Source organism: Bos indicus, chromosome 23, assembly GCF_029378745.1.
Source record: "Bos indicus isolate NIAB-ARS_2022 breed Sahiwal x Tharparkar chromosome 23, NIAB-ARS_B.indTharparkar_mat_pri_1.0, whole genome shotgun sequence".
NCBI classification, from domain to species: Eukaryota; Metazoa; Chordata; class Mammalia; order Artiodactyla; family Bovidae; genus Bos; species Bos indicus.
In genome coordinates, this window is record NC_091782.1 from 33,032,183 (window position 1) to 33,047,686 (window position 15,504).

Genomic DNA, 15,504 nt, shown 5'->3' on the forward strand with positions numbered 1-15,504 from the left:
GAGTAAGAGAAAGACAAAAATTACAGCAAACCTATCAGTTATGCTGTGATCATCCTCAGAAAGCTCAGGAAGGCTCCTCCTCCTCCCCTTTATTTACCACCCAGATTGTGAATACAAATGAACAGAATGATATTGGAGAAATAAAGTGATCCTTATCACTCAATTGTATAAATGGAGAAGCCAAAGCCCAGAAAAATATATAACTTAACTCATTATCACAAGGGAATGGTGGTATAGGTTTAATCCCAAGTCATCTGCTCCTAATGATTATGCTTACTTTTCACCATCTTGCACCCCTTTAGTTGGTATCAATAGTAAAATCACAGTAAGTCGGAAAGAGAAAAACAAATATCGAGTATTAACTCACATATATGGAATCTAGAAAGATGGTACTGATGGACCTATTTGCAGGACAGCAAAACAGACGCAGACCTAGAGAACAGATTTGTGGACACAGTGAGGGAAGGAGAGGGTGGGATGAATTGATTAGTGTTGAAACATATACATTACCATATATAAAATAGAAAACCAGTGGGAATTTGCTGTATGATGCAGGGAGCTCAACTGTGACAACCTAGAAAGGGGTGGGGCGGGGGTGGGGGGTGGTGGTGGTGGTGGGCTGAGTTCAAGAGAGAGGGCAACATATGTATACCTATGGCTGATTCATGTTGATGTATGGCAGAAACCAATGCCATATTGTAAAGCAATTATTCTCCAATTAAAACCAAATAAAAAAGAGTAAAGTCATAAAAGAAGACATTTGCATCTCTCAAAATATCTATCTTTTACATCCTGAATAGATTGTTTTTTATATCCAAAATATATGTGGGTCTGCTTAGTGATGCCAAATCAGACTTTTCACAAGATGAAAATAAGTACATTTTTCATGAACATGTTTACATTAGTGACCCCAAAAATTAAGAAAAAATGTCTAAATAAAACATTTGCACTGCATGTGGGCCAGAAATTTTATGCTTTTGCTTTATCTGCATCCATTACTGTAACTGTCCCTTCTCAATTCTTACCACCAGTGGTATTCATTTCACCAAATACAGAACACCTAATGAGGACCAATTATGAACCTCGCCTTTAAAAAACCACCAAAGTAATTTAAAAATATTCTTTTTAAACTCTTAACTCACTTGATTTTATGAGTATACTAATTTTAAGCCTTCTCCCAGACTTCCCTTGTAGTCCAGTGGTTAAGAATCCGCCTGTCAATGCAGGGAGCATAGGTTTGATCCCTGGTCCTTAAAGATTTCGCATGGCACGGGGCAACCAAGCCCATGTGCCACAACTACTAAGCCTGTGCTCTAGAGCCCGCGAGCCACAACTATTGAGCCAAGACGCTGCAACTACGTACAAGAGCCGGTGCCAGACTCGACTGTACCTTACTTACTAGTGTACGTTATATTAATCGAAACCTTCAAAGTACCCTACTCTTAATAGGACGGCTTAACTACAAGAATTTCGTTTTTTTTAAAAAGTTACTTGCCATCAAAAACTTTTATCTTGACTAGCTACATCCGTTAACTAGTCATGCAACTTTAGGCCCTAACCAACCTAGCACAAATATATGCTAATATAAAAGCTTGACGGGGCACAGGACCCCGCTGTACAAGTGTGGGACTAGGCGCGCACGCGCCTTGGAGCAGAAACAAGACGGCCTTTTAGACCAAAGTATTAAGTGTATCTTTGGCACTTAATGAAACGAGAATTACAGCTCCTTACAAGGAAAATTGGGAAGCCCTGAAAAGGGCCTTTTGTTAGGTGAATGGAAGCGAAATGAACACTCAGCCGCCGAAGCCGTAGAGGGTGCGGCCCTGTCGCTTCAGCGCGTAGACCACGTCCATGGCGGTGACAGTCTTGCGCTTGGCGTGCTCGGTGTAGGTGACCGCGTCGCGGATCACGTTCTCCAGGAACACCTTCAGCACCCCGCGGGTCTCCTCGTAGATGAGCCCGGAGATGCGCTTCACACCACCACGACGAGCCAGGCGCCGAATAGCAGGCTTGGTAATGCCCTGGATGTTATCACGAAGGACTTTGCGGTGGCGCTTAGCGCCTCCTTTGCCCAGACCCTTTCCGCCTTTGCCGCGACCAGACATGACGAAGACCTGAAGACCCGATAAAGCATAACTTCCAAGCCTCGCGATGCAGCTTTATACATCTGTTAGCGGACCGAACTGAGAACCTGAAGAAAGGAGGAGGCGGGAAATCACGCCGTTAGTGGGGGAGGGGAATTGGGCCAAAAGGGAAAAAAAAAAGAGGCCTTCTCTGTTCCTTTGGACTGTGGTAACTCTTTTGTTACCTTAAGATTTAGAATTGCTTTTGAATGCTAGGGAAAACACGAATGTTGTGGAAAATACAGAAAAGGGGAAGTAATAACTTGTTATCGCACCACACACAGATCTCCCCTAGTAGCCAATTTGGTATTTTGGTGAACAGATAAAAGCGCAGACTCCAGGAAAATGTATGCTATTCTGTATAGGGCCTTCTAAAACCTCTTTATACTGGTATATTTAAATCAACTCCCCTTGAGTTTTTAATAACAAGTTATTAATGTCTGCTTATTACTGCTTATGAATTTTCCATAGCACAGTTTAAAACAGTTCTCTACCAATTCCTTAATCAGCAATATTTTTTAATATAATTTTTTTGCTGCTCTTGAAATGCCACCTTTAACATACTTAGAACTATTACTAAAATTCTGTTCTATGTATTACAGTTCCCAAATAATCTATTTGTTACATTCAGAATTAATTTGGGGATAGATTATATTTTCTTTGATTAACTGTCCACCTAGCAAGATTTATGGATTTATTTCCCACTAAGAGTATCATCTTTAATGTAATTTCTGTAACATACTGAGAAAATTTGTCCTTCCTAGTGTGTTTCCATTAGAATGTTTTCAACATTGCAAAATGTTACAAGAAAAAAGAAAAGAAAACGCCTTTGGGCTTTTCAGAGGCACCAGGCTTTCCTGCCAACAGAGAGAAGGTGCATTGTTTCAAAGAGAACTGAAGAGGTGAAGGAAATATAAAGTTTTCCAATTCTGCACTCTTAAACTGGCACAAGAGAAAGGACTCAGGATTATTTTTCAAACTGCTCTTTAGCCATCTACTACCTTTAACAATGCTTATCATTTTACAGTATTTTTATGGAAGGTGGTGGAGCAGAGTGGGGTAAATTGCAAAGAGAGGGATCTAGAAGAGAACCTAGAAAACTGTTAAAAACTATGCTGTCGCATGACAAGTCAAGTCCTGTTAATACTCTATCTTAAAATTACTGTACATCCCAACTATAAAAGGTTGAGATTTTAATAACGCATGAGATTCTGGGCCAGCTGCAGCTTGGAGAACAAGCACTCAGACACACTGGTGGTGAAGTAGGCCTCCTTGTCATCTAATATCTAAAACTACTAGATCCACCTCTTCAATTTCAAACGCAGTAAGTAGCTAAGTAGTGAAAAGTTGCAACCAAGAGAGCCGTGAGCTACACCGGGATTCATGACCTCCAGAGGAGAGGATTTCGATCAGGGGTCAGAGACGAGGCTTGATCACTTGAAGCTTACGTGAAATAAAACTTTATTAACGTATACAGGGACAAAAGAAGCTTCTGACATCAGAAGGGGGCATTAGAAAGGGACAGAATGACCCCCTTGCTAGCTCTTAGCAAGCAGTTATATATCTATTAAAGAATCATCTCAAAACAGAGTTGCATCAGGCCCCTCTTCCAATAGGCATTTTGAGATAGCACTGACATAAAGTGAATCATCCCCTGCCATAAAACAATTGACATGAAATTTAAAGAAAGGCAGCTTTCCAGCAAATACATTGTTTCAATACCATAGCTTAAGAGAAAATTTCCTTGAGTAAGACAATGGTTTGTTGAGCAATGGTCTATTCAAGGTTTGAGTCTTAGGCTGAACCGACTTGAAGACAGGCAGATTCCAAGGCAAATACATCTTTCATTAACACAGCTTAAGAAAAAGATTTCCATTAAAAAAAACCCATTGGTTAGCTCAAGGTTTGAGAAAAGTTTAAGTTCAGGTAGAACCAGGTGTCATCATGACAACACAAAATTTACAAGAAACCTTTTAATTTTGTATAGCGGGGGGACAAAAAAAAGTCTGCCACTTGGCGTCTATTTCCTCTGCTTAGGGACCCCTAGCCTTGTTACCCTCTGTGTAGCTTATTGGTTATACTGCAAGGAACCAATTCTATGTTAGAACTGTCTCTTTGATTTGCTTCTCCTTTTTATAATCGTATAATGAGCTTCGTCAGAGGATCCTGGCCCTCAGCCTGTTAAATTGCCTTTGTTCACGTCACAGAGAGATAATTTAAACCGCCCAACTGTGAATGGCTACAAGAAATACATGCCTGCCCTGAAGCTGACCATTCCCGGAGTTGGCCCTTTTTACTTCCTTATTGCCTCTCCCTCTTCTGCTTTTTGACTTTAGTTCTAAAGAACTTGAAGTCCAGATACCGACAAGATGGTCATTAAGACAGTCTGCCACCATGTCGGTTTGGCGGCTTTCTGTATAGTATCCCTTAACCTAAATATTTTTCGAGACTCATTAGCCTAGAGTACGACGAGCAGGGAGTTTGGAGCCAGCAATGAACAAGACAGATGCCAGATAGCTTAATTGGAAGACCTTAACTCTAAGATCACAGAAAAGCCCAGAAATGATTGTAATGCCCTGGCTACTTACACTGCAACAAGTTATCTTCAAATACTTCTGCGAACAAAATTAGAAAGCGAAACTTAAGCCTTTTATTAAGAAAAAAACCACTATACTGCAAAAAACAAAATAACCTCTCAAACAGAAAACTCTCTAACATCACAAACTTAACACTTCAAAACAGTTATCAGTGGACAGGCTCTTTTATAGAAAAGGTAGGTGGCTCTGAAAAGAGCCTTTGGGTTCCACGAGGCCTGTAAAGACGTTTACTTGGAGCTGGTGTATTTGGTGACGGCCTTGGTGCCCTCGGACACGGCGTGCTTGGCCAGCTCCCCGGGCAGCAGCAGGCGCACGGCCGTCTGGATCTCCCTGGATGTGATGGTCGAACGCTTGTTGTAATGCGCCAGGCGCGACGCCTCGCCAGCGATGCGCTCGAAGATATCGTTGACGAAGGAGTTCATGATTCCCATGGCCTTGGACGAGATGCCGGTGTCCGGGTGGACCTGCTTCAGCACCTTGTACACGTACACGGAGTAGCTCTCCTTGCGGCTGCGCTTGCGCTTCTTGCCGTCCTTCTTCTGCGCCTTGGTCACCGCCTTCTTAGAACCCTTCTTCGGGGCAGGAGCGGACTTCGCTGGCTCAGGCATGGTGAAGTACTGCGGTCACAGAACCACTGAAGAAGAGGAAGCCGAAAGGCACCTTTTTAAGGACAAGGGTTTATGCAAATGAAGTGCAGTAGAGATTTCTGGTGATTGGTGCGTCTTCTGTGTGACATCACAGCTCAGCTTCGCCCAATCAAGGTAGGCATCCTGCATAGTCGCATTTCCATTGGTCTAAACAAAAGTAAAACGGTAGCCAATCGTACCGCTTTCTTTTCGCGCCCAGCGAGGGTTATAAACTTTCCGTTTCTGGGTTCGCCTCTCATTCTCCACGGTGACCGTTGATCTTGAATCATGTCTGGACGTGGCAAACAAGGCGGCAAGGCTCGCGCCAAGGCCAAGACTCGCTCTTCGCGGGCAGGACTCCAGTTCCCCGTGGGTCGAGTGCACCGCCTTCTCCGCAAGGGTAACTACGCCGAGCGGGTCGGGGCCGGGGCCCCGGTGTACCTGGCGGCGGTGCTGGAGTACCTGACGGCCGAGATCCTGGAGCTGGCGGGCAACGCGGCCCGGGACAACAAGAAGACGCGCATCATCCCTCGTCACCTGCAGCTGGCCATCCGCAACGACGAGGAGCTCAACAAGCTGCTGGGTAAAGTCACCATCGCCCAGGGTGGTGTCCTGCCCAACATCCAGGCGGTGCTGCTGCCCAAGAAGACTGAGAGCCACCATAAGGCGAAAGGCAAATAGAAGTCTGGATTACTTCGCACCAGTTTAGGTCTCAATCAAACCAAAGGCTCTTTTCAGAGCCACTTAAAAGCCCTTGGAAGAACTGAGCACTAAGTACTAAAGTTTACATACTAGATGATAGTTTAAAGTAAGCGTGTATTATGCCAACCTTGAAGCTTAGAAGACAGTCCCTTTTAAAGTGTGTCATGTAGTCTATAAACTTACCCATGAACAGATACGAGGATTTATTTACTCACTAAATATTGCCACCCTGTGCCAATTATGAGTTGGGAAGCACAAACGTTATGAAAGGTCTATTCCTTTCTGTGGCAGTTTTAAGGCCCTTTGGTTTTCCGGGTTTTAGTAATTAAAGATTACGTGTGTCCAGGGATCAAATCAAACCTGTGCCTTAGGCCAAAGGCAATTATTGGAGGCGTTAGTTTTCTGAAAAAGACCTACTGAAACAGTGGGGCCTTGTGGGACTCCCAAACATGGGGGCCCTTTCTCCCCGTTTCTTGTAGGCAAGACTAGCCTTGACCTTCCCTGAGTTCCAAATAGCAGATTTGAACAGTTGCTACTCTCAGGAGCAGACTAGAAACCACATGAGGCAAGATTGAAGAGATCAGAGAAAGTCATCAAGATTAGGAGACCTGACCAACTGATAATCCTGCATACACCCTAACCTTGTCAGCAACCACGCCCTTGAGAAGTATAAAACTCTTTTTCAAATCTTCCCAGGTTGGGACGGTTTTTTGAGACAAGTTTACCTGGTGGCTCAGACGGTAAAGCGTCTGCCTACAATGCGGGAGACCCAGGTTCAACCCCTGGATCCGGAAGATCTGGAGAAGGAAATGGCAACCCATTCCAGTATTCTTGCCTGGAAAATCCCATGGATGGAGGAGCCTGGTAGGCTACAGTCCATGGGGTCGCAAAGAGTCGGACACGATCGAGAGACTTCACTTCACTTTGAGACAAGAGGCCGTTTTGTCTCCTTTTGCCTGGCAAAGGAACAAAACTTTTCTACTTCACCCAAAACTGTCTCCGAGATTCAGTTCTAAACTGATGTACAGAGAAGCTGAGCTTTCGGCATCGCTAATTTCACGTCAGTGTACGTTGTTTTACATCGTTGAATACGGACATTTTAAATCTTCAGGTCTTTTATCGGAAAAATTAGCTGAGGTACCTGTTAAGTATAACCATTTGTTTATTATTGTGTTCTCAAGTATTTTCCTAGCTCCCTTGGACCCATCCACACAAATTGAGGTGTCGATATGAGGTAATGGCCATACGTTTCAGGATGAAAATGCTAAATTCTACTGTTAAAATACCACCTTCTTGGTCTTTCAATTGTGTTAAAGATCTTGATGTACTAATGGAATTAGATAATTTTCCACTTACTTTCAAGAAGAAAAAAATCTTGGCAGGTAACTTCTAGGCTCTGAGGGGAGGGAGATGATCAGAAAAATTCAGATGTCAGGCAAGGAGCTTATCCCAAGTTTCTGCCAGTGGCTTCCCAGGTGGCTCAGTGAGGAAGAATCCGCCTGCTAATGCAGGAGACGGAGGGTTCGATCCCCAGCTGGGGAAGATCCCCTGGAGAAGGAAATGGAAATCTGCTCCAGCATGCGTGGAGAATTCCATGGACAGAGGTGCTGAGCAGACTACAGTGCCTGGGGTCGCAAAGAGTCAGACACAACTTAGTGACTGAGTATCGCACATGCATGCAAGGAACTATTATAGATGCAAACTCATGGGATGTGTGGTAAATATACATTATTGGAGGGGATTTAGATTCTTTAAAAACAAAGGAATTACATTCCTAAAACAGAAAAATCAATTATGTTGCAAGGGAATTGTTCGAAAAGAAGTTCATGCAAGGATGCGTTTCTTTATGAAGTAATAACTTGAATTCCTCACATGCAAATCAAATTGTTTTTCCTGAAAAAAAATTTTACAGTTCTTAAAATTTGTGTTTAGAGGAAAGATGAGGGGTGATGGTATAGAGCTGCATTCATTGTCAATATGGTAAAAACCAGTGGCCCTGGGCAATAGACATGTGGCTAACCTGAAAAAGGAAGTGGTGGACATGTTATATGTGTACACTGTATTTTGAATGGTTAGTGCAAAATTTAAAAAGAATGTGAAATATCTAACAATTGATTACATGTTGAAATGAAAATTTTAGATATACTGGGTTGAAATACTATCTAAAAGAATGTCTCCTGTTTTTTATTTTATTCTAATATAGTTGCTGCAGCTGCTCCTGCTAAGTCACATCAGTTGTGTCCGACTCTGTGTGACCCCATAGACGGCCGCCCACCAGGCTCCAGTTCCTGGGATTCTCCAGGCAAGAATACTGGAGTGGGTTGCCATTTCCTTTTCCAATGCATGAAAGTGAAAAGTGAAAGTGAAGTCGCTCAGTCGTGTCTGACTCTTTGCGACCCCATGGATTGTAGTCTATGTTTCTCATGTAGTGTGTATTTATTTCTTCTGAAAAATGCTATTATATAGCAAACAATTGTACGGGAAAAATTGAGAAAAAAATTGAGGTCAGGGGCTTTGGGCAACAATCGAAAAGTTCGCGTCGGCATCACCAACTCGATGGACATAAGTTTGAGCAAGTTCCGGGAGTTGGTGCTAGATAGGGAAGCCTGGCGTGCTGCAGTCCATGGGGTCGCAGAGTCGGACACGACTGTGTAGGAGCTGAACTGACTTGAGTCAGTCCGATTACCGATTGGACAGTCCTGGTCGCCTTTTGTCCAATCAGCTTCTGACTCGCTCTATAAATATGTGTCTAGGCGGCGTTCTTTAAACCTGCTGACACTATGGCTCGTACCAAGCAGACTGCTCGGAAGTCCACGGGTGGCAAGGCGCCGCGCAAGCAGCTCGCCACCAAGGCGGCTCGGAAGAGCGCGCCGGCCACCGGCGGCGTGAAGAAGCCGCACCGCTATCGGCCCGGCACGGTAGCTCTGCGCGAGATCCGCCGTTACCAGAAGTCCACTGAGCTACTGATTCGCAAGCTGCCGTTCCAGCGGCTGGTGCGCGAGATCGCTCAGGACTTCAAGACCGACCTGCGCTTTCAGAGCTCGGCGGTGATGGCGCTGCAGGAGGCGTGCGAGGCCTACCTGGTGGGCCTCTTCGAGGACACCAATCTCTGCGCCATCCACGCCAAGCGCGTCACCATCATGCCCAAGGACATCCAGCTTGCTCGCCGCATCCGCGGGGAGAGGGCGTGAGCCTGGCCGTTTTTCCTCAACCCCAAAGGCTCTTTTCAGAGCCGCCCACATAGACAATGAAAAAGGACTGTTACCTTGCTGTTTACTCCTGGTATCCCTTGTGGCAGAAAGTGTTACACTAGTGTTTCTGAGTGGCGTTGTGAAACGTAGGACCTATGATTACCACGTGGAATTTGGGGTGATGCCAACATTATGCACCTTAAGAGGGAAGTATTGAAAGTCTCCCTTCCCCGGAATCAGCCTTTATATGGAAAGGGAGATGTTTGATCCAAAGTATTAATGCTCCCTCCTTCCCCCAGTCCCAGGCACGTGTAAGGCCAGCTTTTAATCAGTGTAAATTTTTGAGTGTGTAAGCCAAGCCTTCTGGGTTCGGGAACAGATACCAAGTCAAGAGGGGCCCAGGACAGATGGCCTTTCTGCTGGCTGGGTAGGGCACCCTCGCTTCAATATACGCAGTTGTTATTCTTAATTTATCAGTTTTCATTTGAAGATTCCTTTCAGGGGAAGTTAGTAGCCCTAGTTATGTGGATATTTCTAGTTACGTGTGGACACAAATATTCCAGGTCTCGAAACTCCATTTGTTTTCCTTCCACCTAAACTTTTCCGGAATTTAAAGTTCAATCATCCCATAGTGTGTGCGTACGTGTGTATTCAGTCGTTGCCGACTTTGCGACCCCATGGACTCTAGCCCGTAATGGCTGATAAAAATACTCAGACACCAGACTATTTTCGTTCATGTTAATGGGTAGATGGTGATGCCTGTAAGAATCACTGGGGGAGTAAGGATGATGATAAATCTGGGATATACATTTTTAATTTCCCAGAGATCTATGAGTATGCTGCTGCTAAGTCGCTCCAGTGGTGTCCGAGTCTGTGCGACCCACAGACGGCAGCCCACCAGGCTCCCCCGTCCCTGGGATTCTCCAGGCAAGAACACTGGAGTGGGTTGCCATTTCCTTCTCCAATGCATGAAAGTGAAAGTGAAGTCGCTCAGTCGTGTCCGACTCTTAGCGACCCCATGGACTGCAGCCTACCAGGCTCCTCCATCCATGGGATTTTCCAGGCAAGAGTACTGGAGTGGGGTACCATTGCCTTCTCCACTATAAGTGTATAAGAAAGTTAAAAAAAAAAAAGGAATATCATAAAGTAGATGAATATGTATGTCTGAACTTGAATTAAGTCTGGGATGGACATAAAGATTTGGAAGTCGGCCTACAGTTCATAGGGTGGCAGAGTCGGACACGACTGACATACAAGATATATGGAGGATTTAGAACCAAAGGAACGTCCTAGAGATCCATCCCTCTGACTCCTCTCTTGTGGCCCCTCTGCTTTATTTTCCAATAGCGAACTTTTGGTCATTTGCCTGCACATACAAGCCACGAGTCTGGTGACTAATTTTCTGCTGAAATCCCTATGCTTTCCTCTATTTCCCAATTTGCTTTAATCCTCAGACCAAGTGTTATTTCTGTCTCCTCTATGCTCCTTTTGCATTCTTTGCGTACTCCTCTTGCTACGTTGTACTTTATTTCGTTTCTCATTAGATTTCTTTTAGAACAGGCAGTGTCTCATTAATGTATCAACGTATGGTACCTAGGTGTGTGGCATTTGTTGAAAACAAGTGCTTTAACATTTAATAATAGGAAGTCTTTGTGTCTGCAATCCTTGAAAAGGCCAAAATGCTAAATGGCATACATGTTCCAAACATGTCTCATTCTGGAATTAGAGGACCTTGCCAGGCCTGACTACCAAAATCTTGTACTTTTGTTACAACCCAGTTTGTATTGTCCGGTTTGTTCTTAATTTTTCCAGTCCGGGTAACGATATGAATACTTTTGCAAGTCTATCTTCCTACAGTCACCCCAATGGCTTCTGCGTATCTTTCACAGAAAACCATTGATGGGCTTTCTCCAACATGCGACTTAGGAAATGAAAATTCACACCACATGCTTAATTTCCTCATGGGGACCTCTGGTTATAGGTAACCAAAACTTATCAGTAAGTTTGAAACTTAGTCTAACACAAATGTTCTCTTGTTCGCAACTGCCCCTAAATACTAACTCTGAAATATAGACTAGAACATACCCTACACAACCAGAGCATTAAGTTGCAAGTCTCAGTACTGTAACAAAGAGTATTTAAGTTTCAGGTACCATAAATTGTGCTACTCTTTTCCCTGATCATGGAAGTGGCTCTGAAAAGAGCCGTTTATTTCGTTGTTTCCAATCTTGGTTCTTTACTTAGTCTTGTGGTGGCTCTCAGTCTTCTTGGGCAGCAGCACCGCCTGGATGTTGGGCAGGACACCACCCTGGGCGATGGTGACTTTGCCCAGCAGCTTGTTGAGCTCCTCGTCGTTGCGGATGGCCAGCTGCAGGTGACGCGGGATGATGCGCGTCTTCTTGTTGTCCCGGGCCGCATTGCCCGCCAGCTCCAGGATCTCGGCCGTCAGGTACTCCAGCACCGCCGCCAGGTACACCGGGGCCCCGGCCCCGACCCGCTCGGCGTAGTTACCCTTGCGGAGAAGGCGGTGCACTCGACCCACGGGGAACTGGAGTCCTGCCCGCGAAGAGCGAGTCTTGGCCTTGGCGCGAGCCTTGCCGCCTTGTTTGCCACGTCCAGACATGATTCAAGATCAACGGTCACCGTGGAGAATGAGAGGCGAACCCAGAAACGGAAAGTTTATAACCCTCGCTGGGCGCGAAAAGAAAGCGGTACGATTGGCTACCGTTTTACTTTTGTTTAGACCAATGGAAATGCGACTATGCAGGATGCCTACCTTGATTGGGCGAAGCTGAGCTGTGATGTCACACAGAAGACGCACCAATCACCAGAAATCTCTACTGCACTTCATTTGCATAAACCCTTGTCCTTAAAAAGGTGCCTTTCGGCTTCCTCTTCTTCAGTGGTTCTGTGACCGCAGTACTTCACCATGCCTGAGCCAGCGAAGTCCGCTCCTGCCCCGAAGAAGGGTTCTAAGAAGGCGGTGACCAAGGCGCAGAAGAAGGACGGCAAGAAGCGCAAGCGCAGCCGCAAGGAGAGCTACTCCGTGTACGTGTACAAGGTGCTGAAGCAGGTCCACCCGGACACCGGCATCTCGTCCAAGGCCATGGGAATCATGAACTCCTTCGTCAACGATATCTTCGAGCGCATCGCTGGCGAGGCGTCGCGCCTGGCGCATTACAACAAGCGTTCGACCATCACATCCAGGGAGATCCAGACGGCCGTGCGCCTGCTGCTGCCCGGGGAGCTGGCCAAGCACGCCGTGTCCGAGGGCACCAAGGCCGTCACCAAATACACCAGCTCCAAGTAAACGTCTTTACAGGCCTCGTGGAACCCAAAGGCTCTTTTCAGAGCCACTCAACATTTTCTAGAAAAGAGCCGGTGCGCCTTTCCCGTCAGTTCAGTGGGAGTGGGGTACTATCCCTTGAGTAGCGTTTTTAAAAGCGTAGTTCTGTTATGAAAACCAGGTTCATCTGATGCCTCCCCTTATGTTTATACTGGATAGCCACAATACCTAAAAATCTCGAGGGCAACAGTTCAGACGCTGGAGAACTCCAGGAAACCACGAAACATTTACTGATTTCCTAACACATTTTTTAATAGTAGCTTCTCAGGAAGCCCCAGATTCAAATACTTGCAGTTTATGTTCTATTAATGTTTCTGGGAGCTTGGGAGCACTGAATGGGGGCCATTTTTGCATACACGGGAACTCCAGATCTTTGTCATACTGCAGGTCAGAATGCAGGATCTAAGGAACATATCTTACAGCTACACAACGTGATCTGAATTGCTTTCTAACTCCTTAAAATGTACATACCCCTGGAGACGAACTTTTACAAGTGAGAATGGAAATACAAGTTGGAATCAGCCACTGAAGCCAGAGGGTGCTAGAGAGTAACGTCCACAGCGGTGACCCTCTTGCCCTTAGCGTGTTGGGTATAGGTTTTGGGGTCATGTTCACTTTTTTAAATAAGATTTCAGCACCCCGCGGGTCTCTCTGTAGCCGAGATCAAAGATGCCTTGACCACCTCTGCGGGCCAGGCGCCGGTGGCGGGCATGGTGATGCCCTGAATGTTGGCACACAGGAACTTACTGTGGCTTACCGTAATTTATAGTCCCTCCCCGCCTTGCCACTGTCTTAACATGTTGAGAGTACAGATAAATCGAAGTTCTAAAGACAAAAGTGGGGTGGGGGTGGCGGAGATGTACTTTCAAAGGGAGGGGGGAAGCCAGGTGTTTAGCTGAATTTTTCGGACCAAATTGAAAACAGAGAAATTCGGCGGGACAGATTAGCAGTTCTCGTTTCTCCCGCTTCCTTGTTTCAAACAAAGGCGGAGGAGGAGATACCAGCCGAGGCTGCTCCCGAAGTAGCAGAGTTCTCTTGGATAAGGTGAGGCTGACGGTATGGTACCCGTGGAAGGAAGAAAGGATCCTGTGGATTGAGATGTATTGGGCACGAAAAGGAGATTGACCAGTGAACGTGGATCTCCAGTTGCTACTTGCCTAACTGCAGATGTAGACACAAGATGTAGTGAAGCTCTCAGCCTGAATTGGATTAGGAACGGAAGGACTAACTTCTGGCCCCAGCTCCACCACTTGCTCTGTGGCCATGGAAAAATTTAACCACTCTGAGTATTCCACTCTGTGGAAGGCACTGTTCGCAAACACACCATGTGCAATGTGGCATATTACAGTGTGCTAACAATGTATGCTAGATTGTGAGGACAGTTCTACGGAGTAGGTAGTGTCATCATCTCCATCATCTCAAGGCAAAACACAAGTAATTTACCAAAGGTCCCCACAAAATTTTAGGTGAATGGGATTTAGGCAGCCAAGTTTAAAGTCCATGCTCTTAGCAGTAGGATCCACTGCCTGTCTTAGGTCATAATCGCCACGTCTGAAAGCAAAGTGACAGTAAAGCTCTGAAACAGGACTTTGTTTTTATCAGTCACTCCTACAGCATGACTTCATGTATTCAAAGTTATTGGGCATTAGCCATGTTTTGAGTACTGTGCTATATTCTTAGACCAACTAGGCCACTTCTTGACTGTGTCTTGCCATAGGCTATGTAAGGTATGGATCACCAGACCTTTCCTCTGTAAAATGGAAATAACTCAAAAATTGCGATGATAAATTTAGAGGGAGTTTAGTAGCTCTTGGTCACTCAATGTTCTTTTGTCCTTTTCTCTCCGGTATTTTTGCATATGTATCAGAATGACATGAGATAATAAATAAGAAGACTTTAATTAATAAAGCATTTTTTTCTACTGGAAAGCCGGTAAATCAGTGGGACTCTAGCTAATTTTCTATTATTAACACCCCCCCCCCCCCCCGCACACACACACCCTGTTGCCCTGTTGCTTTACAGTATTAACAAACTTTCAATAATGCTTTTTTCTTTTACCGCGCTTTCCATGTTCTAAAAGAAATCTCTATAAAACTGCTCAAAGTGATCAGTAGAAGTTAACTATTTCTATTCTGTCTTCTAATAATCTTCAATGAATAATAGCAAACAATTTTAAACATTTAAATGGGATTTAATGCCAAAGGGATTTTAAGTGTTCTTGCTGCCACCAAAACCCAACTGTATTTCCTAAACCATCCTTTCATCCAGTTAACTAGTAAATATTATTCAGCATCTACTATTCACTACAGGATAGTCACTGTATGCTGGGATAGGAATGGAAAATTCCGAATAAGGCTGTTCTTGAACTTAATTCTCAGTCACTGCTGGTGGCCTTGAAAACTGGGAGAACTTTCATACAGGAAAAGTGGGCGGTATCCAGCGTATTTAAAAACACACATATACTCCCAACAACCTCATTTCTAGGAATTTAACATTTTTGAAAATGTGAAAAATGGTATGTTACAGAGTTTTCCAAGCAGCCCAGTTTGTAAAACCAAAGACTAGAAATAATCTGAATGGTGAACAATAAAATAGAACATTACAGTATATCATTCTACCTGCAGGTAAAAACAAATCTGAAGGCTCTTTTGCATAATATTAGTAGCAATATTTACTGCTTAGACATTGGGAGATAATGTCCTAAAACTTTCCTTGTGTGCTTTGCCGTGACCGACTCTGCGACCCTTTGAACTGTAGCCCACCAAATTCCTCTGTCCATGGGACTTTTCAGGCAAGAATACTGGAACAGGTTGCCATTTCCTTCTTCAGGGGATCTTCCCACCCAGGGATCAAACCCACCGTCTCCTGTGTCTCCTGCATTGCAGGCGGATTCTTTACCTGCTGAGCCATAGAGGAAAT

General features: G+C 44.9%; 6 protein-coding genes across 6 annotated transcripts; 3 read left to right on the forward strand and 3 right to left on the reverse strand.

Annotated features, from left to right (window-relative positions):
- Positions 1 to 1,737: 1,737 nt before the first annotated feature.
- Positions 1,738 to 2,144, reverse strand: LOC109576647 (histone H4). Its single transcript, XM_019985308.2, has one exon. It carries the CDS (start codon positions 2,103 to 2,105, stop codon positions 1,794 to 1,796), a length of 312 nt encoding a protein of 103 aa, XP_019840867.1. The 5' UTR covers positions 2,106 to 2,144; the 3' UTR covers positions 1,738 to 1,793.
- A 1,423-nt stretch (positions 2,145 to 3,567) lies between these two features.
- Positions 3,568 to 5,371, reverse strand: LOC109576641 (histone H2B type 1-C/E/F/G/I). Its single transcript, XM_070777546.1, has one exon. It carries the CDS (start codon positions 5,326 to 5,328, stop codon positions 4,948 to 4,950), a length of 381 nt encoding a protein of 126 aa, XP_070633647.1. The 5' UTR covers positions 5,329 to 5,371; the 3' UTR covers positions 3,568 to 4,947.
- Positions 5,372 to 5,593: 222 nt separating this feature from the next.
- Positions 5,594 to 6,103, forward strand: H2AC13 (H2A clustered histone 13). Its single transcript, XM_019985295.2, has one exon. It carries the CDS (start codon positions 5,635 to 5,637, stop codon positions 6,025 to 6,027), a length of 393 nt encoding a protein of 130 aa, XP_019840854.2. The 5' UTR covers positions 5,594 to 5,634; the 3' UTR covers positions 6,028 to 6,103.
- Positions 6,104 to 8,805: 2,702 nt separating this feature from the next.
- LOC109576632 (histone H3.1) lies at positions 8,806 to 9,407 on the forward strand. The gene has a single exon (XM_019985292.2). It carries the CDS (start codon positions 8,829 to 8,831, stop codon positions 9,237 to 9,239), a length of 411 nt encoding a protein of 136 aa, XP_019840851.2. The 5' UTR covers positions 8,806 to 8,828; the 3' UTR covers positions 9,240 to 9,407.
- A 2,017-nt stretch (positions 9,408 to 11,424) lies between these two features.
- Positions 11,425 to 11,909, reverse strand: LOC109576638 (histone H2A type 1-J). The gene has a single exon (XM_019985299.2). The coding sequence runs from the start codon at positions 11,860 to 11,862 to the stop codon at positions 11,476 to 11,478; it is 387 nt and encodes a 128-aa protein (XP_019840858.2). The 5' UTR covers positions 11,863 to 11,909; the 3' UTR covers positions 11,425 to 11,475.
- A 216-nt stretch (positions 11,910 to 12,125) lies between these two features.
- Positions 12,126 to 12,607, forward strand: LOC109576643 (histone H2B type 1-C/E/F/G/I). The gene has a single exon (XM_019985303.2). The coding sequence runs from the start codon at positions 12,169 to 12,171 to the stop codon at positions 12,547 to 12,549; it is 381 nt and encodes a 126-aa protein (XP_019840862.1). The 5' UTR covers positions 12,126 to 12,168; the 3' UTR covers positions 12,550 to 12,607.
- The last annotated feature ends 2,897 nt before the right edge of the window (positions 12,608 to 15,504 follow it).

Excerpts from the sequence above, each read along its gene's own strand:
- LOC109576647 (XM_019985308.2), bottom strand. The coding sequence starts at position 2,105 with ATGTCTGGTCGCGGCAAAGGCGGAAAGGGTCTGGGCAAAGGAGGCGCT.
- LOC109576641 (XM_070777546.1), bottom strand. The coding sequence starts at position 5,328 with ATGCCTGAGCCAGCGAAGTCCGCTCCTGCCCCGAAGAAGGGTTCTAAG.
- H2AC13 (XM_019985295.2), top strand. The coding sequence starts at position 5,635 with ATGTCTGGACGTGGCAAACAAGGCGGCAAGGCTCGCGCCAAGGCCAAG.
- LOC109576632 (XM_019985292.2), top strand. The coding sequence starts at position 8,829 with ATGGCTCGTACCAAGCAGACTGCTCGGAAGTCCACGGGTGGCAAGGCG.
- LOC109576638 (XM_019985299.2), bottom strand. The coding sequence starts at position 11,862 with ATGTCTGGACGTGGCAAACAAGGCGGCAAGGCTCGCGCCAAGGCCAAG.
- LOC109576643 (XM_019985303.2), top strand. The coding sequence starts at position 12,169 with ATGCCTGAGCCAGCGAAGTCCGCTCCTGCCCCGAAGAAGGGTTCTAAG.